Source organism: Pleurodeles waltl, chromosome 6 (genome assembly GCF_031143425.1).
Source record: "Pleurodeles waltl isolate 20211129_DDA chromosome 6, aPleWal1.hap1.20221129, whole genome shotgun sequence".
Lineage (NCBI taxonomy): Eukaryota > Metazoa > Chordata > Amphibia > Caudata > Salamandridae > Pleurodeles > Pleurodeles waltl.
Genome location: NC_090445.1, coordinates 27,734,960 through 27,760,572, shown reverse-complemented (window position 1 = coordinate 27,760,572; position 25,613 = coordinate 27,734,960). Strand labels below are relative to the sequence as shown.

General features: G+C 52.0%; 1 protein-coding gene across 1 annotated transcript in view; it reads left to right on the top strand.

The window, feature by feature from the left end:
• The window catches only part of MED27 (mediator complex subunit 27), a 602,008-nt gene that overhangs the window by 414,596 nt on the left and 161,799 nt on the right, over nt 1-25,613 (top strand). Inside the window, exon 4 of the mRNA XM_069237101.1 lies at nt 2,687-2,780. Within this exon, the coding sequence (XP_069093202.1) occupies nt 2,687-2,780 (94 nt within the window). The remainder of the gene's footprint in view (nt 1-2,686; nt 2,781-25,613) is intronic.

Sequence of the window (25,613 nt, the reverse complement as noted above, 5' to 3'; positions counted from 1 at the left end):
GAGAAAGCAATCACCACTACAACCTGAGAGCTTCAAATATGCACTTTTTGTATGCCTCACCTACTGACAGCATACAGTGGGCTTGGAGCCCGCCCACTGCTTGCCACTGGCTGGTTTTGTTGTCATTCTCATTAGATGGCTGACCTTCCTCTTCCTGTGCTTGCCCCTCCCTGCAGCATTGGCTCTATACCATCCTTTTGATTGGTTGACTTGTATCCTTCCGCTGCTCAAATGTTCCGACCTCTTTTGTCTTTTTCATTAAATAGTCCATGAGAATGTTTTTTTCTCTCCCTCGTGTGCTGCAGTCCTCAAATATCCTTCCCTCATAATTCCCCACCAGTGCTCCCCGCAGTCACAAAAACGCTTGATTTATTTTAATTTTTTTGGGAGGGGTTTGTTTTGGAGTGCCTGGCAGCTGCCTCTCCACAGTCCACAGCGCGTACGCTCCTCCTTTGCTTTCTTATCTTCTTCGTTGCTCTCACACCCTCGCGGGCCATTTTTTAAAATTACATTTTACTATTTTTTCTCTGGGGAGTGTTAGCTGTCATTTGAGGCCAGGCTGCTGCAGATTTCAAAAAGTGTTTTCACACTATAAAAAAAAAAAAAAAAGTTGCTTAACAATCCATGAAGTGTTTTCCATGTTGGGTCTGAAAATTCATTAAAAAGGAAAGAAATAAAATGGCTCCAATCGGAAGTGCGCATGCGTGGTGACGCATTTGCTCACCTGTGACATCACACACGTGCATGCCAGCGGAATGGTGCAGCCGCATCATCAAGTATTTTTTGGGGGAGTTTATTTTTGGGGATTTTTTTGGGGGGAGGGAAGCTTATGTTGCAGAGCATTGGAAAATCAAGTCGGTCAAGTTGAGGCCCTCTTCTGTGAATGATGTGAAAATCCCTCGCTTCCCGTGGTTTGCTCTTCCTCACACGTGTCCACTGGTAAGGTGTGTGTTCTTCACCACGGCTGGTTTTCTGACCCTGTAACATTTGATAGAGGTCCCCTGGGGTGTTTGGCTCTCTGTAATGAAGTCCCATGGACCCTTGACTCCTGGCCCAAACTATCCCTCCTGTTGAAACACATAGGATGCAATCTATGATGTAATCCAAGACCATCACACGCCCTCATCACCAGCAGACTGGACTCCACACCGGAATCAACAAAAAACTCACCCACAAATTGCAAAACATCCAGAACGCCACCACCAGATTGATCCTCGACCTACCTCGGCAGTGCCACATCTCGCAAAACCTCCGCACACTGCACTGGCTCCTCATAGAGAACAGAATCGCTTTCAAGATCCTCACCTACGCACTCAGAGCCCTCAACACCGGACTAGCCTACCTTAACCTGCGACTCAACTTCCACGTACCCCACAGGGCCCTACGCTCAGCCCAGCTTTCTCTTGCAGAAGTACCCTGCATCAGTAAAACCAGAACAGGAGGACGCTCCTTCTCCTACCTCGCAGCCACCACGTGGAACACCCTACCCATCCACATCAGACAAACCACCTCCCTCCCCAGCTTCACGAAGGAACTGAAGACATGGCTTTTTTAATCCACCTCAGGCACACGCTACACTCCCCCCCCCCCCCCCCCCCCAGTGCCTTGAGACCCTAACGGGTTAGTAGCTGCGCTTTAGAAACACTGATTGATTGATTGATGCAGGCTTTCCTCCCTTTTTAAGAGCTGTGGCCACCTAGGGCCGCTGTGTAAGGACTGTGTGGCTCCCAAGCAGGGCCGGCTTTAGTGCTAGTAACTCTTGGTGCACCAATCTTTTTTGCCACCCTACGCGTCTCCCTCCTCAGATTCCCTCACTACCACCTGTCAAAAGTGTCCCTCATCTCTCACATACATTTCAATTTAAAGCACTGGGAAAGGCTGGCTTTACTAATCTAGTCAGCTATCCACATAAAATACAGATCTGTTCTTTGCAGCAGGGCTATTAACCGTCTGTGCTACTTTATGGCGTCAAAACTGCCTCTAGACAAAACTCTCAACCTTTTCTAGCAGGAACATTAAGAGTTATCTTGATATTGTTATTGCTGTTTTTAACCTGGACTCACAAGCAACTTTGTAGCAGGTGCTTTTAAATTAGGCGTAATTTGTGAAAACGCCCCCCCCTTGAGGTCGGCGCCCCCTTCCAGGTCAGCGCCTAGTGCGGCCGCACCAGTCGCACTACCCTTAAGCCGGCCCTGCTCTCAGGTGCGGTGCAGCGAGCTCGCAGGACATTCATCGGACGGATGTCACAGTCAGGCTTCCGGTCTGTGGAGGAATAGGGAAGGACACCTTTGAACGTCTTGGTCACAGACGTGGACCCCGAGTTCACATCATGCTTGTGAGACGTACACCTGCCCAGTAGAACATGTCATTTGAAAGCACTGTAACTCCAAACTTACATCCACACATTCACTACTTGAGGGCAAAGGTCAGATGGCACGGTCCCTTAGTGCAGCTTTGACGTCACTGCCTCGTACTTTCCGTGCAAAGGCCTGGGTCTGTACTTTGGGGGGGGGAGTTCTGTGCATTCCTCATACAGGTTATTAAAGAACATTTGGGTGTAGCGACCTGAAACCTGCTGACTTTTCTGAAAGCTCCATGTATGATCACTGTATGTCGCATTTATTGCATGAACATGCACATCCCAGCGATCTGATGTAATAGTCAATCTTTCCTTTGTTCCAATTAGATATGTTGATGACGTCATCAACCGAATCGACCGGATGTTTCCAGAGATGTCCATCCTGCTGACCAGACCCAACGGCACCTCCGCCATCCTCCTGGTAAGTCAGACTGAGGCAGTGGTCCCCTGGGGAGGGGCGGGGGGGGGAGGGAGGGAATGATAACTGGGGGACAGGAAAGCAGTTCCCCTAATTCGTGTGAAAAGACATCTTTCCAGGATGGTTAACTCTGGGAGTTGAGATGCTTCAGCTGAAGCGTAAGGCAGGGAGTCTCCTGGGCTATGAAACCCAGGGAGGGGCAGACGGCTAAACAAGCCTTCCTGCAGGGTGCTGCTGCCTGAAAGAAATGTCAGTATGGCCAACTGGTTAAACTTGGGAATGGAATCACTTGAAGCTTTATGATGACATAGATTTATTCTTTTTCAGAGCTATTGCAAGGGTGCTACCAGCTAAGCTGTGAAGTATGTGCTTTTAAAAGACTGTTATTTAAAACATGGGAGCACTTACAGTCTGGGTATTACTAAGATGTATGTTTTGGAAGCACCTTTTTTTCCAATCTTATGCCTTTTAGCACGTTTTGCAGCAGTCTATTGTACTCTGTGTGCAATGCAAGTTTAAAATAACGACAGATGCTCAGAGTGCTTCCTGGTGCAGACAAGGGCGTCGTAGCACTTAACATACACAAGTCACTATTCTCCACTGCACCAGCCAGGGTTCAGCTCTCGGGCGACAGATGTCGACCTCTGCAGTGCATTAACTGCTAGAAGTTTCTTAATGTTCATTCGTGCATTTCCCAATGATTAACATAACTTGAATTTAATTTTCATTTACAGTTGCACGTTAGTTTATGTGTAGTTTCCTGAATGTGAAAGACCAAAAAAAAAAAAATACAGAATATTTCGTTTTTTTAGCCACGCCTTTGACGACACCCACACCCTCCCCGTCCCCATTGAGCAGAGCACCCCAGTTCGCCTACCTTTTTTTAAATACACTTCAACCACTGGTTTGGGGTGTGGAGCGGGCACTGAATGGTGGGGTGCCACCGGACACCTTGGGGTGGGCTGCTTTCCCAGGGGCACCCGGGCTCCCTTCCGGTGGGTGGCACCAGCCGGCGACTGAATCTGTAGAGAAAGGTGTCTGCGATGCAGCGTTGCTCCAACCCAAAGTACTTGACCAGCCGAAATGAAGACCTCAACTTTTACACCAAGTTATTTATCAAAAGAAAAGAAAATCTGTCAAAGTTATAAAAGGGAAGAGCAGATTGAAGGATTTACATGCAGGAAAAGGTACAGTTCTGCCCTTAGAGAACGAGGGAAGGACATACATATTGGCTCATCAGGAAATTAATGCGTGATGCTCAGAGCGGCAAACAGGACTCTAGGTAGGGCTCCCTAAAGGGTAGTGTTGCACCAAGTTACACGCCAGGTTCTTCACACAGGCGTTTAGGGCTGGATTGGAGTCACTTAGGGCCTTATGTATGAACACATTTTCCTATAGACACAAAATGGGTAAAACCCTTTGATACATCTGGACCTTAATCTTGTTCTACCCCTTAGGGGTTCGGGCAGATGTTTCTACTTTACATTTTGCTGTAACTTTAGGTCTGAACCTCAAGTTGGTTTAGATTTTGTAGGGTGCGCCAGGGCCCTTAGGCAGACATGTCGGTATCACAGACGTAGGGACCACTTTGCAATGCACTGCCTGGGCAATGCATTCACCCGGCGCCACACTTGCCACAGCTAGGAGCTGGTTACACCAAGTGGCCCACTGCTTCCAAGGCTCCAGAGGAGATGACTACGACCTCCCAGCCTCTGCACACAGACATCCACTGGTCCAGGAGTGAAGGCGGGGATGCGACTCACATCACTGAATGACCACAGTGCAGTAGGAGAGCGGAATCCACATTCAGCAGCCACCTAAACCAAGCCAGGCAGATTTCTTTCCTCATCAGGGTGCTAAGAATGTCCTTTGAGGGCCTTTGCAGGGCGTCTCGAGGAGGGCACAGTGACTATGCATCCATCAGACTTTCCAGGTCCACTTAGACTACAAATGGATTCCTGTCCCAGTGGACTGCAGACCTCCTGGAGTAAGTGGAGATTCTATTAAGTGCTGTTCCAGGGTGATGGATGGATGGATGGATGGAGGCTCAGACTGCCCTTTTGGTTTCAGCAAACTCAACCAGAACTCCACCGTCCTGTTGGGCGGAGCTACCTTTAAAAAGGTAATCTGCTGAAGGGAAATCCTTCGTATGAATGAACGTCCTCTTGCCAGTGCGAAGCCAATGAATCATTGTGACTGAAGGTAAAGGAACTATTTTCCACCTTTCATGGTGGTTCTAGGGATTTTAAATTTGGTTTCTGCATTTCTTCTTAAGATCTTGAAAACCATGCCCCCTATGGAACAAAGAAATGTAGTGCACTGCCACCTTTTAGGGGAATCTGTCACTCTAGGCGAGTGGTCTTCAAACTTTTTTAATGCCAGGCCCCCTAGTGGGAAAAAAAATCATTGCCCCCCCTTCAAATTTTTCACAATTATTCTATTCAATTGTCAATGTTTTACTATATCTAGACTTATTTAAACATTGCAGTTAAGTTCTGTTGCTGTAAAAATGCTATAAAATACATGATGCCAAACATACTCTTCTGGTCAGGCAGTTCTTACTGACGTATAAACGTGTACCCACAGTGTGATTATTAGAAGTGGGGGTTTTGAGCGTATTTGGAATCCCTTTCCTTTGGAGCAATACCACTGACCTGGTCAGTGAACTGCTCGGTCTCCGGTAGAGCCCTCGTTCCTCTGAACTCTGACCTCTGTCAGGAGTTCGAGGCCCTCCTCCACCCGCAGGCTTCTGCCTGCGCCTCATCCCTGGTGTCTAGTGGGAGGGCTATGCTTTCCTGCTAGGCTGCCCTCTGCCTCTCTACCTACTTACCTTCAGGAGACATCTCAAGTCATGGCTGTTCGAGCAGTAGCAACCCCCCCCCTCAGCGCCTTGAGACCCTCACAGGTGAGTAGTGCGCTGTAGAAATTCTCTGATTAATTGATTTGACACACACTCCCAGCTTGGATATAAGTGACAAAACATGTTAGTGATGGCCCATGACAGAGCGGTTTACCGATGCTCATTTTTTCAGCTTAAAAGAAATCCTTGTCAGCATAATTCTTCTCTTGGCCAGAGCCGGCCCGCCCCCCCACAATTAGATTATTTTATCCTGTGGGAACCGTAGTACGGCGGACGGGATATCTGTCACGTTTGTGATGGAAGAACCTGTCCACAAGCTTTAAATCAGGCTCTTAGACAAGTCTCTTGTCTTCAGTCCTCTGATCCCTTGCCCATGGTTGAATGTGTGAATGAACAAGCGGGGTCAGTACTATCAAGTGAAAAAGGAGCTGGACGCGCACACACAGGTAGATACCTTGGTGGACATAATTTGTCATGTTCTTCCATCACTGATTAGGAAAGACAGGATCACTTTCCAGGGAGTAGTATATATGAGTTGATTTGTGTATAGTGTTACTCATGTGGAGTTGTCAAGCAGTTGCAAAAAAAAATCAAGGAATTATTCTTCAATTAGACGAATCGTCTTATAGCCCATAAACTCTGGTCGGTGTTTACTTTATGGTGGGTCGGACCATACATGCGCATGTTGAGGTCATCCTATTAGCCAGCATGATGTTTGTTGAAAGGCGTCCATGTTGCTGCCTTCATTAGGCTAACAAGCCTGTGTATCTGCACGCGAGGTCCAGATCGCCTGACCAGGGTACCCCATGACCAGGAAAGCTTGCAAATGAGCCTTCTTGTTAGCTTAATTACGGTATCATGCGTTGCTGTTTCCTTCGCTTATTATGGATGGATTTTTTATCTTTTTATATGTATACATTTGTGTGTATTATTTGCAAAAAAGACAGTATATTATAAATTGAATGGAAATAAAGGGTCAGATGCTGCAGAAGGCATTTTTGCATCGCATTGCCATGTGTTGAGGTTTGAGTCGAGGCTTCCAGGACGCGCCATTGACCCGTAGCATATGCAAACCAGAAAGCCATCTATTTATCTAGAGCTCCCTCGTCCCAAGCTCCTGATTCTCTATATAACTTCATAAATTATTACTTTTGAGGTGCTGGTATACTTTAATAAAGAGCTTGTAAACCCAGTTGTTTAAGCAAACTTTGAGACTGAGTTTGTGTGGTGCCTGGTGGCACACAAAAGATCAGTTACTAATGTGGAGCACTTTACGCCTTGTTCGCCCTACAGTTATTGAACCAGTCCTCCTGTAACTCACCATTTCAGAGCTACTTGACTACAAGGCAGAATCTGAGGGCTGGTCTGGCACAGACCAAAGATGGTATAAGATCCAGGCACTTACTCGCAGGACCACACCTGTCACTATGGTACACCATTTTGGATGGGAATGCAATGAGTAGCCATGATTTGCATAGAAATGCAACAACAAGTGACACAAATTTAACAAACTGCCACCTGCTTGTGGGATTAGTCAAGAGTTGATGTCTGTGAAGGTGGGAGGCGTCCCGTGCATGGCAAACAAGCATGTACCCCTGCTCCTCGGTGCCCGGCTGCCAGTGAAACTGGCATTCTGACTTTTATTTTGCCCCTATGGTCACACTAATCTAGTGTTTGTGCAGAGGCCTAGGTCTGTCCCTGAGAAAGAAAAGTGCAGTACCTGTTGTGACACCGAGGTGTGCACCAAGCATGCCTTCATGGTAGACAGCGGACTACCGTCCACGCCCGGAGTGTACCACATTAAGCAGTGATGGCAGCATACTGTGTTTTAAGTCTTTAGTATGACCTGGTCTTTTTACGGCATCAGTCTGTGTGCGGTTCACTGCCCCTACTCTTGTAAACTTCCACTGTGATGTGAAGCCCAAAACATTGTGCTGAAGTCCCTTGTGCATGCCAAGCGTGTGTAGCATGTATATGGTGGTAAGTCTCTGTTGTGCGAGTCTGCGTACTGGTTCCAATGGGATCCAGTTTGGATGCCCCTAGTTTAGCATTGCACAAGGATGAGGACAGTGTTGTGCAAACAGTGGAACTGTATTGTCTGCATTAATGAGGCTGAAGACCCAGGCACTGAAGTGAGGAGGATGGAGACGGGGTTCCCTTTAGAAGTTCACTGAGGACCTTGTTAGCAAAGGACAGCTGGTTAGTTCGGTCTGAGCCCTGCCATTTGGTACATGGTGGAAGTGAAGGGAGAGGCTGCAGTGTTTTTTGGTCAGGGTTAGGTTTCTTGGCAGGCCTGTCGTTTTCTCGGATTGCTGCTCCATGTAGGCTGGTGACAGCCAGGTGCAGAGAACTCACTCTTCATTGTGTCTGAATTGTGGATACTCTAGTTTGGCTGGTCCCATTGCTGCCGCCACTCCCAACAAGAAGAAGAAAAGGTAATTGCTACTGAAGCAGAGAACCCTGATGGGCCCTGAGACTACAACTGGCCCCAAAAACTCCCAGCAAGGAAATTAGCTTTCAGGCTGCAACTGTCCCCACTGAAAGCCTGACCGCGGCCGACAAGGGGTCAGCTGCTGCGGCCGACGAGGGGTCAGCTGCTGCGGCCGACGAGGGGTCAGCTGCTGCGGCCGACGAGGGGTCAGCTGCTGCGGCCGACGAGGGGTCAGCTGCTGCGGCCGACGAGGGGTCAGCTGCTGCGGCCGACGAGGGGTCTGCTGCTGCGGCCGACGAGGGGTCTGCTGCTGCGGCCGACGAGGGGTCTGCTGCTGCGGCCGACAATGGGGATAAGTGCACCAGCTCCCTGCAGCACGTTAACACAGTGCTACAGATGCAGGTAGCCAGGTGCCATACAAAGTGGTGAAGGGGAGCGGGGGAACCACACCTAAAGAAAAACAAGCATTTGCAATGCAATAGGTCTCACATATTTCGAACAAGTTAATTATATTTTGACAACAAAGCCCACAAGCAAAAAACTGAGAAAAGACAACTTACCAAATAAAATAAAGTTAGCTTTAAAACAAAAAAAAATCAAATTTTGTTTGTCCTGCTGGGCACATTTTTGCTAGTCACATGCCTTCTGTTGGGGGGGCACTGGAAGTTAGAACAAAATAGTACCTTTATCACGTCGGGAGCAGCGGACGGGCACTGATTAAGTTGAAATCAATTAGTGTTTGACCCCTGCTCCACACAAAGGAACGGAAATTATGCCAGGCATACGTTGACAAATTACGAGGTTGTAAAGAAAAGTGCCAGGCAAACCAACAAATGGTGAGCGACAGATGGGCTTCAAGCCCTTTACTGAACACAACAGAGTCTTGCAAGCGAGATGTATGTGCATGAACTCGCAGGCTCAACCTTAAAAAACGGAAAACAAAAGGAGGGCAGTCACAGTAAAATATCCAGAGGAACGTCCCTTTAACAAAACAAAACATGCGGACCACTGAAGTTCATTTTCACATGCAGGTTTAAAAAAAAAAAAAAAAAAACCTGTCCCACACACTTCCATGACAACACGGAAAAGTTGCACACAAAAAAAGAAAGGAAAAAAACACTCACAAACGATTTGAGCGGAAAGGGGCAGAGGGGGTGTTGTGAAATTAATATCTGGGGAAGTAGACAGACTTTAGGGTGCTGAAACTTGCTCCTGTGTGTGGTACAAGGGCTGCAAAGCCCTTCACATTCTCACACATGAAGTGCCCCCCCCCACCACCACCACCACCAAAAACCAAGCATTTGCAATGCAATAGGTCTCACATATTTCGAAAAAGTTAATTGTCATCTTTTGACAACAGTGCCCACGAGCAAATACTAAAGAAAACATGAGTGCAAACTGAGAAAAGACGACTTGGCAAAATGAAATAAAGTTAGCTTTGAAAAATAAAACTTTGCAATTTTGTTTGTCCTGCTGGGCACATTTTTTTCACAAGTCTTCTGTTAGGGGGGCACTGGAAGTTAGAACAAAAAAGTACCTCGATCACATCGGGTGCAGCGGGCGGGCACTAATTAAGTTGCATCAATTAGTTCTTGATCCCTGCTCCACACAGAGAAACAGAAGTGATGCCAGACCTGCCTTGACAAATTACCACGCTGTAAAGAAGAGTGCCACGCAAACCAACAAATAGTGAGCGACAGGCGGGGTTCAAGCCCTGTATTAAACACAACAGAGTCTTGCAAACTCAAGCGCGTGTCGCAGGCGAGACCCTAAAAATGGAGAGAGCAGTGCCGTTAGGCTGGAACGGCTTTGGTGATGGGGAGGAGGGCTCTGGAAATACTGCCACCCATTCCTCGTTCCCCACCCCCCTATGCCTTGGGCCCCCATAGTAATCGTGGCATCCCACAGTTTGAACATATTTTTTTTTGCCAGAGCTGAGACTGAGTTGTCAGACCTGATGTTAATGTCTCCTGTGCTGGAGGTGGGTGGCAGATCTCACCCGGTGGGCGCCTTCTCCTTTGATCCTAACCCGACCCGACACTAATAGATCTGGTACCCTACCTCTTGGATTCGTGCCCATCAGACACCGGAGTGCGGCTTCCAGGTGCACAGCCATCTCTTAATTTAATTTTTTTTTTTTTTTTTCTCTCTGCGGCAGGTGGTACTTGCCTTTTTTTCTGCAGTTAATTTGATCACATGTCCTGATTTCTTTGCGAAATTAAGCTTTAAAAATAGGCCTTTTCTGCAGAGTGCTTGGGCTCTGTCTGCCAAGCAGCTGGTGTTTCCCTTTGCGAGTTGAAAGGTTAATGAGAGCCCAGCAGAGCAGGGTGGTGTTTGCAAACACTGCTTCCGGGTCAGAGGGCGTGTGTGCTCCTTCCATTGGGAGCTCTGCAGCAGGGTGGACCATGGGTGTGTCACTCTTTAGCAAACAAGGAGGAGAAACAAAACACATTCCCTTGAAAGAGAAGGCTCTCGCAGGGTGCTGATGTCACTTCCTGTGATGTTATGTGACACCACTGTGCATTTCCTATGCTAATGAGTCCCCCCGCCTACTTCCCCCACTGTTTTTTGTTTGTGCCCTGGGTATTGCAGGCGTGTTGCTCCCCCTCCCAGCAGCAGCAGCTGCAAACCTTTTACTACCAAACTATAATAAACCATGTTTATTATTGTTTTGTAATAAAGGGAGGGCTATGGGCTATGACGGGGAAGGCGGGGGAGTGCTCAGCACTCCCCTTCAGTGCACATGTATGTTTGGCCGGCTGTCTCGGCCGGCCAAACAGACATGCGCACTGGACTCTCTCCAGCCCAGCACTGTGTTGCTGGGCTGGAGAGAGCAGCACAGGCTCCCAGTCTGCCTGGGAGGGCCCTGGCTGGACTCTCTGGCCAATCCAAACCCTACTGTCATGCTGCATCCAGGATGACAGCAGCCTTCGGATTGGCTGCAGGGCAGGCTTGGGAGTTTTCTTTTTTCAATTAAATGACCCCCCTACAAAGCACCACAATTGGCTCCTGGGGTATTGTCGAGCACCACTGTAGAGTACACATAGTGCAAGTAATGTAGAGCAGTCTTTCCCAACCTGTGGTCCAGGGACCCGTGGGAGTCTGCGAAGCCTCCTCGGGGTCATGCTCAGAAAATAAAACAAAATTAACAGATTAATAAAGCGTGTGTAAATAAAGTGCAAAATGTACACCGTAAAATTTTAAAAGATACTGTAACTGTCAAGCAATTCGAAATTGGAGCCTAAAAATGAAATTAGTACCCTCAGATTGATTCATGGGAGCCGTGCAGGGGCATCAAACAGAATAATGTATGGATGACGTGTGGCTTCAATTGCATTTAGAAAAGTTCCAACCTTCCTATTAAAATGTAAATGTTTATTTTTGTTAATTGCATGTGTTTGCAAATTAAATAAAATGTTATCATTTGTGTATGTGTTTGATGAATGCTGGTTTCTGTATTTTTTGTGTATTGTTTTGCAGTTCAAATTATCAACACTGTTTCAGCCGGGGTCCCTGGCTTCTAGTAAGGACTCAGTGGGGTCCCCGGCTTCCAGTAATGACTCATTGGGGGTCCTCAGGTTCCAGTAATGATAAAGTGGGGGTCCACAAAAGTCAAAAGATTGGGAACCAGTGGCATAGAGGGTGTAGTGCGTGTTCCCTGACTGTAAGAGGCAGTGGGTGGGCATTGCGTGTATCCCGGAAAAAATACGAATAATGGAGCAAATCTTTCACATCAGCGGAAATGATGCAGGTATAAACAAGGGGCGCATCCTCACCCCAATAATATAGGGCTAGTCTGAGGGTACCCTATTATGAGCCAAGTCCAGGCTGTCCTCTAACATGTGCCATTCTTTTCCACCGACCCTGGCATCTGACAAGCACCATGCCACCCTCTGGAGACTGGTGACCCTGCAAGCTTCCTTCATCAGAGAGACCAGGCAGGTAAATCAGCATTGTTAAATGTACTCCAAGATAAACGTTCAGACATCATTTCATTTCTGTTTATCAAACTCGCAAACTAGGAGAAACAAGAAAAAAATAGTCCAGTGAACTTGTTCCCTGCCCCATCTTTACACAAAATTCTAATGTTTGTTTGAGAAGCTGCTCCCCTGTCAAGAGCTCTCTGACCTGTGCAGTGCACAGCACCCAGCTGAGCTGCTAGGTCCTTTGCAGTGCTGAGCTCCTGGTCCTGTGCAGTGGACAGCACCCAGCTGAGCTCCTATGCCCTGTGCAGTGCACGGTTCCCTGCTGTGGTCCTAGGCCCTGTGTGCTGCCCAGCTGAGCTCCTAGACCCTGTGTGCTGCCCAGCTGAGCTCCTAGGCCCTGTGTGCTGCCCAGCTGAGCTCCTAGATCCTTGTGCAGTGCTGAGCTGCTAGGTCCTTTGCAGTGTTGAGCTCCTGGTCCTGTGCAGTGCACAGCACCCTGCTGAGCTCCTAGGCCCTGTGTGCTGCCCAGCTCCCTGCTGAGGTCCTAGGCCCTGTGCAGTGCACAGCACCCAGCTGAGCTCTTAGGCCATGCGCAGTGCACAGCACCCTGTTCAGCTCCTAGGCCCTGTGCAGTGCACTGCACCGCACCCTGCTGAGCTCCTAGGCCCCGCGTGCTACCCAGCACCCAGCTGTGCTCCTAGGTCCTGTGCAGTGCACAGCACCCAGCTGAGCTCTTAGGCCATGCGCAGTGCACAGCACCCTGTTCAGCTCCTAGGCCCTGTGCAGTGCACTGCACCCTGCTGAGCTCCTAGGCCCTGTGCAGTGCACTGCACCCTGCTGAGCTCCTAGGCCAGACGCGCCACTAGCCCTGCGTTCGACCTGCTAGCAGTGGGGGTACAGAGAGAGCCACAACTTGCACCCGCTGGCAGTGGGGTACAGGTGGAACTCTGGCCGTACCCTCTTGGAGTTGGGGGGTACATCCAGAGCCCCGGCCCTGACCCTCTTGGAGTTGGGGGTACATCCAGAGCCCCGGCCCTGACCCTCACCCTCTTGGAGTTGGGGGTACACCCGGAGCCCCGGCCTGGACCCTCTTGGAGTTGGGGGTACATCCAGAGCCCCGGCCCTGACACTATTGGAGTTGGGGGTACACCCGGAGCCCCGGCCTGGACCCTCTTGGAGTTGGGGGTACATTCGGAGCCCCGGCCTGGACCCTCTTGAAGTGGGGGTACAGGCAGTGTGTGGATACATCCGGAGCACCTGCCTAGACCCGCTGCTCGGTTAGTCAGTCAGCCCTTCTCCCCCTCACACTTCTTTCCGTAAGCGGCGGATGCAGGAGCGCTCGATGGGCGCAGAGAAGCGCGTCCTGTTCCGTGAAGCGCTGAGCTCACCGGCCGGGCTCGGTTACAGTGAGTCACCGCCATTGCGCCCTCTCTTCCGGGTCATGAGACTGAGTGAGTCAGAGAGTGAACTACAGGCGGCTCTGGCAGTGTGGGAGACTGACTGACTCTCCCAGGCCAGCCTTGCACCAGTGGGATGCCTCAGTGTGGTGGCTGGCATTGCTGGGCACAGTGGCTGGGAAGTTGGCACCCTCGCTGATGGCAGTGAATTAAATGAGGCAGCAGGGGGTCTCTTCTGTGTGCCCTGGTCAGTACCCGGGTGAGCAGTGACTGCCCCTGAACACAAACACCCCTGGACCTCCCTCGGCCCCCCTAGATCACCGATAGCTCTGCTGTGTCACACAGATGATGGTTTGTTGATGTCAGCTGGGATCAGAGGTGAAGAGAGCTCAAGGAAGGGGGCCGAAGGGCGGTTAATCGCCCGCAGTATGGTAATGAAGGACAGGGCTGGACAAGATGAGAAGGCGCTACTGTTGGCGTAACCTTAATGCGCACAGCTCCGCGCGCCCCTCGGAACACTGGCGCCCTGTGCCTGGGCCCAGCCCGCCCATGCTAAAGGCCGTCCCTGGACATAACCTTAATGCGCACAGCTCCAGGTGCCCCTCAGAACACTGGCGCCCTGTGCCCGGGCCCAGCCCGCCCATGCTAAAGGCTGTCCTTGGTCATTACCTTAATGCGCACAGCTCCATGCGCCACTCAGAATACGGGCGCCCTGTGCCTGGGCCCAGCCCGCCCATGCTAAAGGCTGTCCTTGGTCATTACCTTAATGCGCACAGCTCCATGCGCCCCTCAGAACACTGGCGCCCTGTGCCTGGGCCCAGCCCGCCCATGCTAAAGGCCGTCCCTGGACATAACCTTAATGCGCACAGCTCCAGGTGCCCCTTGGAACACTGGCGCCCTGTGCCTGGGCCCAGCTCGCCCATGCTAAAGGCTGTCCTTGGTCATTACCTTAATGCGCACAGCTCCATGCGCCCCTCAGAACACTGGCGCCCTGTGCCTGGGCCAGCCCATCCATGCTAAAGGCTGTCCTCCCTGTTCTTCTTCTGTCCTGTAGGTATGAGGGCAGCGACCCCCTATAACAACCCCCCAAGTGTCCAGGTCAGGGCCCGGGGCCTCAGCGCTGCTAGTGAGGTCAGGCATGTTTTATTGTTACTGCCGCTGTGAAGCATCAGCAGTGTTTGGAGTGCAGGAGCCCCCCACCTGGTGGGTGTCGGTGCTTGATGTCACCCTTGTACCCACCTGATGCCAGGCGCAGGGCAGAGCGGGCAGCACGTTTTAAGGACTCCGCTTTGGCACAGCTTTAGTTTCTCTCCATCCAGACTTTAAAAAAAAATCACACATAATATATATAACTGAAGGGGCTTATGCCCTGCAGGAGGCACCCATTGGCCTTTTGAACCCACACTCACATTTTGCTTCCACCCACCACCGCAGAGAGCACGAGGCGTTGGGTCAGCTGACCTTCGGCTCAGTGTATGATGGGCTAGAGTTAACTGGTTGTTTTACTCTTAGTCAGCATGTTGCCTTGAGTGAATGAGTGCATGATGCCTTGAGTGAGTGTATGCATCACGCCTTTAGTGAGTGAGTACATGGTTCCTTGAGTGGGTGAATAAATGATGCCTTGAGTGATTAAGCGCATGATGCCTTGAATGAATGAGCTCATGATGCCTAGAGTGAGGGAGTGCATGATGCCTAGAGTGAGGGAATACATGATGCCTTGATAGAATGAGCACATAATGCCTAGAGTGAGGGAGGACACGATGCCTTAAGTGAATGAGCGCAGGATGCCTAGAGCGAGGGTTACATGATGCCTTGATTAAATGAGCACATGATGCCTAGAGTGAGAGATTACCAGATGCCTTGGGGAATAAATGCACGATGATGCCTAGAGTGAATGAGTACATGATGCCTAGCGTGAATGAGCGCATGAGTGCTTGATGCCTTGAGTAAATGAATGCACGATGCTCAGAGTGATTTACTAAGTATTCAGAACAGTGATGGATGGAATGCTTGAATTAATGTCAGCCACTGGTAATCACTCGAGTCGCATCCCAGTCCATTGTTATTTTGCAAACCATACCAACTCAGTTTGGATCCAGCTATATGCAAATCTCTCTTGACCCCACCCCCATAGGAATAGTCCAGCCCTAAATACCAATCGGATCCGCCCTTAAAAGCTATTTAAAAAAAAAATTCTATCTCTCTTGAGGGGAATTCCCCTCTCTTAAGTCCCCTCCCTCCCAAAGCTTGAGCCCGGTTTCTGTTCCTCATTCATTTTAAAGGTTCCTCATCCACCCCCAGTGATCTCTATAGAAGAGACATAGAATGCAGCCTCCTTGCACCCGCTTCAGTTCCACACTCAGCCCACTTGGTGTCACTGTGGTGACTTCCTATTCCTCCTGTACTCCACAGTGACACCTGCAGATAAGACATAGAATGCAGCCTCCTTGCACCCGCTTCAGTTCCACACTCTGCCCACTTGGTGGCACTGTGGTGACTTCCTGTTCCTCCTCCACTCCACAGTGACACCTGCAGATGAGACATAGAATGCAGCCTCCTTGCACCTGCTTCAGTTCCAGACTCTGCCCACTTGGTGGCACTGTGGTGACTTCCTATTGCTCCTGCACTCCACAGTGACACCTGCAGATGAGAAATGGAATGCAGCCTCCTTGCACCCGCTTCAGTTCCACGCACTGCCCACTTGGTGTCACTGTGGTGACTTCCTATTCCTCCTGCACTCCACAGTGACACCTGCAGATGAGACATAGAATGCAGCCTCCTTGCACCCGCTTCAGTTCCACACTCTGCCCACTTGGTGTCACTCTGGTGGCTTCCTATTCCTCCTGCACTCCACAGTGACATCTACCGATGAGACATAGAATGCAGCCTCCTTACACCTTCTTCAGTTCCACACTCTGCCCAGTGTGTCACTTTAGATTCTTGCAATTCTTTTTCACCCTGCAGTGACCCCTACAGGTGAGACCTTGAATGCAGGCCATCTTGCCCTTCAATCAGTTTCCCACTGAGCCTGGTGGCACTAGGGCTCCTTGTTCTCCCTCCTCCTTGTGAGGGTCCTCACCAGCCAGTCACAAGCTCTCTGTTTCCTGAGGATGACATGTATCCATGGAGCGCAACCAGTTGAGCCTGCCCCGGTCTCCACTGCGTTCATGGGTAGGATTGCGCTGTATGGAGCAGTGCAGAGTAGGTGTAAATCCTTCGGACCGTGATCTTTCATTCTCCGTGCACTGTCGCCCACGTAAAGATCGACATACTCCATGTTCTGTGATTTCCAAATAGAACTGTGTTTTGTTAGCTAAGATTTATGCCCATTGACTGAGCAGAAAATCTTTGACTGCTTACGGAGCGCGGTGAATGGACGACTGCCCCGGGTGGCAGTATGTCTTGTAGTCTAAGCCCGGCCTGCCTTATAGATTGGCCATTAATCTTTTAGTGACTTCTACACCAGGCCAGGGCGAGGGGTCTGATAGCCATGCTGCAACCTCCTGGAGCAGCCGAGCTGGCCTAGACCTAGAGCACCGGTCTCAACCCTGCCAAGTGCGTTCATCTCATTCAGGGGCCGCTGCAAGAACCATTTGTGTGGTTTACACAGAGAGTACTTACGGACCCGTACCTTGCAGTCCCTGCTCGCCAATGTACTAGCATGGAGTCTGCACTCATACCTTGCACTTCCTGCCCACCAGTGTACTAGCATGGAATCTGCACTCATACCTTGCACTTCCTGCCCACCAGTGTACTAGCATGGAATCTGCACCCATACCTTGCAGTCCCTGCTCTCCAATGTACTAGCATGGAGTCTTCACCCATAGTTTGCACTTCCTGTCCACCAATGTACTAGCATGGAGTCTGCACCCATACTTTGCACTTCCTGCCCACCAATGTACTAGCACGGAATCTGCAGCCATACCTTGCGATCCCTGTTCGCCAACGTACTAGCATGGAATCTGCACCCTTACCTTGCAATTCCTGCTCACCAATGTACTAGCATGGGGCCTGCACCCATACCTTGCAATCCCTGCTCGCCAAAGTACTAGCATGAGGCCTGCACCCATACCTTGCAATCCATGCTCGCGAATGTACTAGCATGGAATCTGCACCCATACCTTGCGATCCCTGTTCGCCAACGTACTAGCATGGAATCTGCACCCTTACCTTGCAATTCCTGCTCGCCAATGTACTAGCATGGGGCCTGCACCCATACCTTGCAATCCCTGCTCGCCAAAGTACTAGCATGAGGCCTGCACCCATACCTTGCAATCCATGCTCGCGAATGTACTAGCATGGAATCTGCACCCATACCTTGCAATCCCTGCTCGCCAATGTACTAGCATGGAGTCTGCACCCATAGCTTGCACTTCCTGCCCACCAGTGTACTAGCATGGAGTCTGCACCCATATCTTACACTTCCTGCACACCAATGTACTAGCATGGAGTCTGGACCCATCCCTCCCTGCTCACCAATGTACTAGCATGGAGTCTGCACCCATAGCTTGCACTTCCTGCCCACCAATGTACTAGCATGGAGTCTGCACCCATAGCTTACACTTCCTGCACACCAATGTACTAGCATGGAGTCTGGACCCATCCCTCCCTGCTCACCAATGTACTAGCATGGAGTCTGCACCCATACCTTGCACTTCCTGCCCACCAATGTACTAGCATGGAATCTGCACCCATACCTCGCACTCTCTGCGCACCAATGTACTAGCATGAAGTCTGCACCCATAGCTTGCACTCCCTGCGAATCAATGTACTAGCTTGGGGCCTCAGCCCGTACCTTGCACTCCCTGCACACAAGTATACTAGCATGGAGTCTTCTGTGCTACTGGTACCCCTGGCGTCAGTACTTGGGAGAACACCGCTGCACCTCCCTGTGGCTTGGATTAATCCATGCAGCTGCCACGTGTATGGGCAAATCTAACTGGAAATATAACTGTACACCTCCCAGAGCTGTCTGGTGCAGCACTTCCAGTGCTCTAGTGAGAGACATCTCCAAGGCTCCTCTGATGCAGCACTTCCAGTGCTCCTGTGAGAGACATCTCCAAGGCCCCTCTGGTGCAGCACTGCCAGTGACCCCATGAGAAACATCTCCAAGGCCCCTCTGGTGCAGCACTGCCAGTGCTCCAGTGAGAGACATCTCCAAGGCTCCTCTGGTGCAGCACTGCCAGTGCTCCCGTGAGAGACATCTCCAAGGCTCCTCTGGTGCAGCACTTCCAGTGCCCCGTGAGAGACATCTCCAAGGCTCCTCTGGTGCAGCACTGCCAGTGCCCCATGAGAGACATCTCCAAAGCTCCTCTGGTGCAGCACCGCCAGTGCCCCCGTGAGAGACATCTCCAAGGCTCCTCTGGTGCAGCACTGCCAGTGCCCCCGTGAGAGACATCTCCAAGGCTCCTCTGGTGCAGCACTTCCAGTGCTCCTGTGAGAGACATCTCCAAGGCCCCTCTGGTGCAGCACTGCCAGTGCTCCAGTGAGAGACATCTCCAAGGCTCCTCTGCTGCAGCACTGCCAGTGCTCCCGTGAGAGACATATCCAAGGCTCCTCTGCTGCAGCACTGCCAGTGCTCCCGTGAGAGACATCTCCAGGTATCTCCGGTGCAGCACTGCTAGTGACATCTCCAAGGCTCCTCTGGTGCAGCACTGCCAGTGCTCCTGTGAGAGACATCTCCAAGGCTCCTCTGGTGCAGCACCGCCAGTGCCCCCGTGAGAGACATCTCCAAGGCTCCTCTGGTGCAGCACTGCCAGTGCCCCTGTGAGAGACATCTCCAAGGCTCCTCTGTCAGTGCCCCCGTGAGAGACATCTCCAAGGCTCCTCTGGTGCAGCACTGCCAGTGCCCCCGTGAGAGACATCTCTAGAGCTCCTCTGCTACAGCACTGCCAGTGCCCCCGTGAGAGACATCTCCAAGGCTCCTCTGGTGCAGCACTGCTAGTGCCCCCGTGAGAGACATCTCCAAGGCTCCTCTGGTGCAGCACCGCCAGTGCCCCCGTGAGAGACATCTCCAAGGCTCCTCTGGTGAAGCACCGTCAGTGCCCCGTGAGAGACATCTCCAAGGCTCCTCTGGTGAAGCACCGTCAGTGCCCCGTGAGAGACATCTCCAAGGCTCCTCTGGTGCAGCACTGCCAGTGCCCCTGTGAGAGACATCTCCAAGGCTCCTCTGGTGCAGCACTGCCAGTGCCCCTGTGAGAGACATCTCCAAGGCTCCTCTGGTGCAGTGCTGCCAGTGCCCCATGAGAGACATCTCCAAGGCTCCTCTTGTGCAGCACTGCCAGTGCCCCATGAGAGACATCTCCAAGGCTCCTCTTGTGCAGCACTGCCAGTGTCCCCGTGAGAGACATCTCAAGAGCTCCTCTGGTGCAGCACTGCCAGTGCCCCCGTGAGAGACATCTCCAAGGCTCCTCTGGTGCAGCACTGCCAGTGCTCCTGTGAGAGACATCTCCAAGGCTCCTCTGCTACAGCACTGCCAGTGCCCCGTGAGAGACCTCTCCAAAGCTCCTCTGGTGCAGCACTGTCAGTGCCCCCATGAGAAACATCTCCAAGGCTCTTCTGCTGCAGCACTGTCAGTGCCCCGTGAGAGACATCTCCAAGGCTCCTCTGGTGCAGCACTGCCAGTGCCCCGTGAGAGACATCTCTAGAGCTCCTCTGCTACAGCACTGCCAGTGCCCCGTGAGAGACATCTCCAAAGCTCCTCTGGTGCAGCACTGCCAGTGCCCCCATGAGAAACATCTCCAAGGCTCCTCTGCTGCAGCACTGTCAGTGCCCCATGAGAGACATCTCCAAGGCTCCTGTGGTGCAGCACTGCCAGTGCCCCGTGAGAGACATCTCCAAGGCTCCTCTGCTGCAGCACTGTCAGTGCCCCGTGAGAGACATCTCCAAGGCTCCACTGGTGCAGCACTGTCAGTGCCCCCGTGAGAGACATCTCCAAGGCCCCTCTGGTGCAGCACTGCTAGTGCCCCCGTGAGAGACATCTCCAAGGCTCCTCTGGTGCAGCACTGTCAGTGCCCCCGTGAGAGACCTCTCCAAGGTTCCTCTGGTGCAGCACTGTCAGTGCCCCCGTGAGAGACCTCTCCAAGGTTCCTCTGGTGCAGCACTGTCAGTGCCCCTGTGAGAGACATCTCCAAGGCCCCTCTGGTGCAGCACTGCCAGTGCTCCTGTGAGAGACATCTCCAAGGCTCCTCTGGTGCAGCACTGTCAGTGCCCCTGTGAGAGACATCTCCAAGGCCCCTCTGGTGCAGCACTGTCAGTGCTCCTGTGAGAAACATCTCCAAGGCTCCTCTGGTGAAGCTCTGTCAGTGCCCCATGAGAGACATCTCCAAAGCTCCTCTGGTGCAGCACTGCCAGTGCTCCAGTGAGAGACATCTCCAAGGCTCTTCTGGTGAAGCACTGCCAGTGCTCCAGTGAGAGACATCTCCAAGGCTCCTCTGGTGCAGCACCGCTAGTGCCCCGTGAGAGACATCTCCAAGGCTCCTCTGGTGCAGCACTGCTAGTGCCCCCGTGAGAGACATCTGCAAGGCTCCTCTGGTGCAGCACTGTCAGTGCCCCCGTGAGAGACATCTCCAAGGCTCCTCTGGTGCAGCACTGTCAGTGCCTCCGTGAGAGACATCTCCAAGGCTCCTCTGGTGCAGCACTTCCAGTGCTCCTGTGAGAGACATCTCCAAGGCTCCTCTGGTGCAGCACTGCCAGTGCTCCAGTGAGAGACATCTCCAAGGCTCCTCTGGTGAAGCACTGCCAGTGCCCCCGTGAGAGACATCTCCAAGGCTCCTCTGGTGAAGCACTGCCAGTGCCCCCGTGAGAGACATCTCCAAGGCTCCTCTGGTGAAGCACCGCCAGTGCCCCCGTGAGAGACATCTCCAAGGCTCCTCTGGTGCAGCATTGCCAGTGCTCCTGTGAGAGACATCTCCAGAGCTCCTCTGGTGAAGCACTGCCAGTGCTCCTGTGAGAGACATCTCCAAGGCTCCTCTGGTGAAGCACTGCCAGTGCCCCTGTGAGAGACATCTCCAAGGCTCCTCTGGTGCAGCACCGCCAGTGCCCCCGTGAGAGACATCTCCAAGGCTCCTCTGGTGCAGCACTTCCAGTGCTCCTGTGAGAGACATCTCCAAGGCTCCTCTGGTGCAGCACTGCCAGTGCTCCAGTGAGAGACATCTCCAAGGCTCCTCTGGTGAAGCACTGCCAGTGCCCCCGTGAGAGACATCTCCAAGGCTCCTCTGGTGAAGCACTGCCAGTGCCCCCGTGAGAGACATCTCCAAGGCTCCTCTGGTGAAGCACCGTCAGTGCCCCCGTGAGAGACATCTCCAAGGCTCCTCTGGTGCAGCACCGTCAGTGCCCCCGTGAGAGACATCTCCAAGGCTCCTCTGGTGCAGCACCGTCAGTGCCCCCGTGAGAGACATCTCCAAGGCTCCTCTGGTGCAGCACCGCCAGTGCCCCCGTGAGAGACATCTCCAAGGCTCCTCTGGTGCAGCACCGCCAGTGCCCCCGTGAGAGACATCTCCAAGGCTCCACTGGTGCAGCACCGCCAGTGCCCCCGTGAGAGACATCTCCAGAGCTCCTCTGGTGCAGCACCGCCAGTGCTCCCGTGAGAGACATCTCCAGAGCTCCTCTGGTGAAGCACCGCCAGTGCCCCTGTGAGAGACATCTCCAAGGCTCCTCTGGTGAAGCACTGCCAGTGCCCCCGTGAGAGACATCTCCAAGGCTCCTCTGGTGAAGCACCGCCAGTGCCCCCGTGAGAGACATCTCCAAGGCTCCTCTGGTGCAGCACTGCCAGTGCCCCTGTGAGAGACATCTCCAAGGCTCCTCTGATGCAGCACTGTCAGTGCTCCTGTGAGAAACATCTCCAGGGCTCCTCTGGTGCAGCACTGCCAGTGCCCCTGTGAGAGACATCTCCAAGGCTCCTCTGTCAGTGCCCCCGTGAGAGACATCTCCAAGGCTCCTCTGGTGCAGCACTGCCAGTGCCCCCGTGAGAGACATCTCTAGAGCTCCTCTGCTACAGCACTGCCAGTGCCCCCGTGAGAGACATCTCCAAGGCTCCTCTGGTGCAGCACTGCTAGTGCCCCCGTGAGAGACATCTCCAAGGCTCCTCTGGTGCAGCACCGCCAGTGCCCCCGTGAGAGACATCTCCAAGGCTCCTCTGGTGAAGCACCGTCAGTGCCCCGTGAGAGACATCTCCAAGGCTCCTCTGGTGAAGCACCGTCAGTGCCCCGTGAGAGACATCTCCAAGGCTCCTCTGGTGCAGCACTGCCAGTGCTCCTGTGAGAGACATCTCCAAGGCTCCTCTGGTGCAGCACTGTCAGTGCCTCCGTGAGAGACATCTCCAAGGCTCCTCTGGTGCAGCACCGCCAGTGCTCCTGTGAGAGATATCTCCAAGGCTCCACTGGTGCAGCACCGCCAGTGCCCCCGTGAGAGACATCTCCAGAGCTCCTCTGGTGCAGCACCGCCAGTGCTCCCGTGAGAGACATCTCCAGAGCTCCTCTGGTGAAGCACCGCCAGTGCTCCTGTGAGAGACATCTCCAAGGCTCCTCTGGTGAAGCACTGCCAGTGCCCCCGTGAGAGACATCTCCAAGGCTCCTCTGGTGAAGCACCGCCAGTGCCCCCGTGAGAGACATCTCCAAGGCTCCTCTGGTGCAGCACCGTCAGTGCCCCCGTGAGAGACATCTTCAAGGCTCCTCTGGTGCAGCACTGTCAGTGCCTCCGTGAGAGACATCTCCAAGGCTCCTCTGGTGCAGCACCGCCAGTGCCCCCGTGAGAGACATCTCCAAGGCTCCTCTGGTGCAGCACCGTCAGTGCCCCCGTGAGAGACATCTCCAAGGCCCCTCTGGTGCAGCACCGTCAGTGCCCCCGTGAGAGACATCTCCAAGGCTCCTCTGGTGCAGCACTGCCAGTGCCCCTGTGAGAGACATCTCCAAAGTGCTGCCCAGTGATTGTGATGGGGCCAACCTGAGCCAAGTGACTGTGATGGGTACAACTTGAGGCACAGTGATTGTGATGGGTACAATGTGTGGCACAGTGACTGTGATGGGTACAACTTGAGGCCTACTGATTGTGATGGGTGATTGTGATGTGTACAACGTGTGGCACAGTCATTATTATGTGTACTGTGTGTGGAACAGTGATTGCGATGGGTATAATACAGGGCACAGTGGTACTGATGGATGCAACGTGAGGACAGTGATTATGATGGGTGCAATTTGTGGCACAATGATTGTGACAGGTTTACGTTTTGACACATTGATTGTGATGGGTACAATGTGTGGCACAGAGTAGTGATGGGCACAAAGTGTCACAAGGTGATTTTGATGGGCGTAGTGTGTGGCCCAGTGATTGTGACGGGTACAATGTGTGACCCAGTGATTGTGTGTTGGGTACATTGTGTGTCACGGTGATTGTGTTGGGTACAATGTGTGGCCCATTGATTGTGATTTGTACAGTGTGTGAGACAGTGATTGTGAGGGGTACAAAGTATTGCACAGTGATTGTGACTGGTACATTGTGTGACATCGTGATTGTGATGAGTACAGTGTGTGACACAGTGATAGTGACGGGTACATTGTGTGTCACGGTGATTGGTGTTGGGTACAATGTGTGGCCCAGGGATTGTGATGTGTACAGCGTGTGAGACCGTGATTGTGAGGGGTACAAAGTATTGCACAGTGATTGTGATAGGTACAGTGTGCCGCCCAGTAATTGTGATGTGCACAGTGTGTGACACAGTGATAGTGACGGGTACAGTGTGTGACACAGTGACTGTGATGTGCACAGTGTGTCGCCCAGTGATTGTGATGTGCACAGTGTGTCGCCCAGCGATTGTGATGTGCACAGTGTGTGGCAGTGATTGTGATGTGCACAGTGTGTGACAGTGCTAGTGACGGGTACATTGTGTGACACGGTGATTGTGATGAGTACAGTGTGTGACACGATGATTGTGATGTGCACAATGTGTGTTGCCCAGTGATTGTGATGTGCACATTGTGTGGCACGCTGATTGTGGTGGGTACATTGTGTGGCACGCTGATTGTGGTGGGTACATTGTATGGCATGGTGATTGTGGTGGGTACATTGTGTGGCACGGTGATTGTGGTGGGTACATTGTGTGGCACGGTGATTGTGGTGGGTACATTGTGTGTCACGGTGATTGTGATGGGTACAAAGTATTGCACTGTGATTGTGTTGGGTACAATGTGTGTCACGTGATTGTGTTGGCTACAATGTGTGGCCCAGTGTTTGCGATGTTTACAGTGTATGAGACAGTGATTGTGAGGGGTACAAAGTATTGCACCGTGATTGTGACGGGTACATTGTGTGATATCGTGATTGTGATGAGTACAGTGTGTCGCCCAGTGACTGTGATGAGTAAAGTGTGTGACCCAGTGATTGTGGTGTTTACATTGTGTGGCACAGTGATTGTGGTGGGTACATTGTGTGGCACAGTGATTGTGGTGGGTACATTGTGTGGCACGGTGATTGTGATGTGCACAGTGTGTGACACAGTGATTGTGACGGGTACAAAGTATTGCACAGTGATTGTGACGGGTTCATTGTGTGACATTGTGATTGTGTTGGGTACATTGTGTGTCACGGTGATTGTGATGGGTACAGTGTTTGAGACAGTGATGGTGAGGGGTACAAAATATTGCACCGTGATTGTGACGGGTACATTGTGTGACACAGTGATTGTGATGTGCACAGTGTGTGACCCAGTGATGTGCACAGTGTGTGACCCAGTGCTAGTGATGTGCACAGTGTCACACAGTGCTAGTGATGTGCACAGTGTGTCACACAGTGCTAGTGATGTGCACAGCGTGTCACACAGTGCTAGTGATGAGTACAGTGTGTGACACTGTGATGAGTACAGTGTGTGACACAGTGGTTGTGAGGGGTTCAAATTATTGCACAGTGCTAGTGACGTGCACAGTGTGTGACACGTTGACTGCGATGAGTACAGTGTGACGCCCAGTGATGGTGATGGGTACATTGTGTGACACAGTGCTAGTGACGGGCACAGTGTGTGCCACGGTGATTGTGATGTGCACATTGTGTGACACGGTTATTGTGATGTTCACAGTGTGTGACACAGTGATTGTGATGTGCACAGTGTGTGACACGGTGACTGCGATGAGTACAGTGTGACGCCCAATGCTAGTGATGTGCACAGTGTGTGACACAGTGATTGTGATGTGCACAGTGTGTGACACAGTGATTGTGATGGGCACAGTGTGT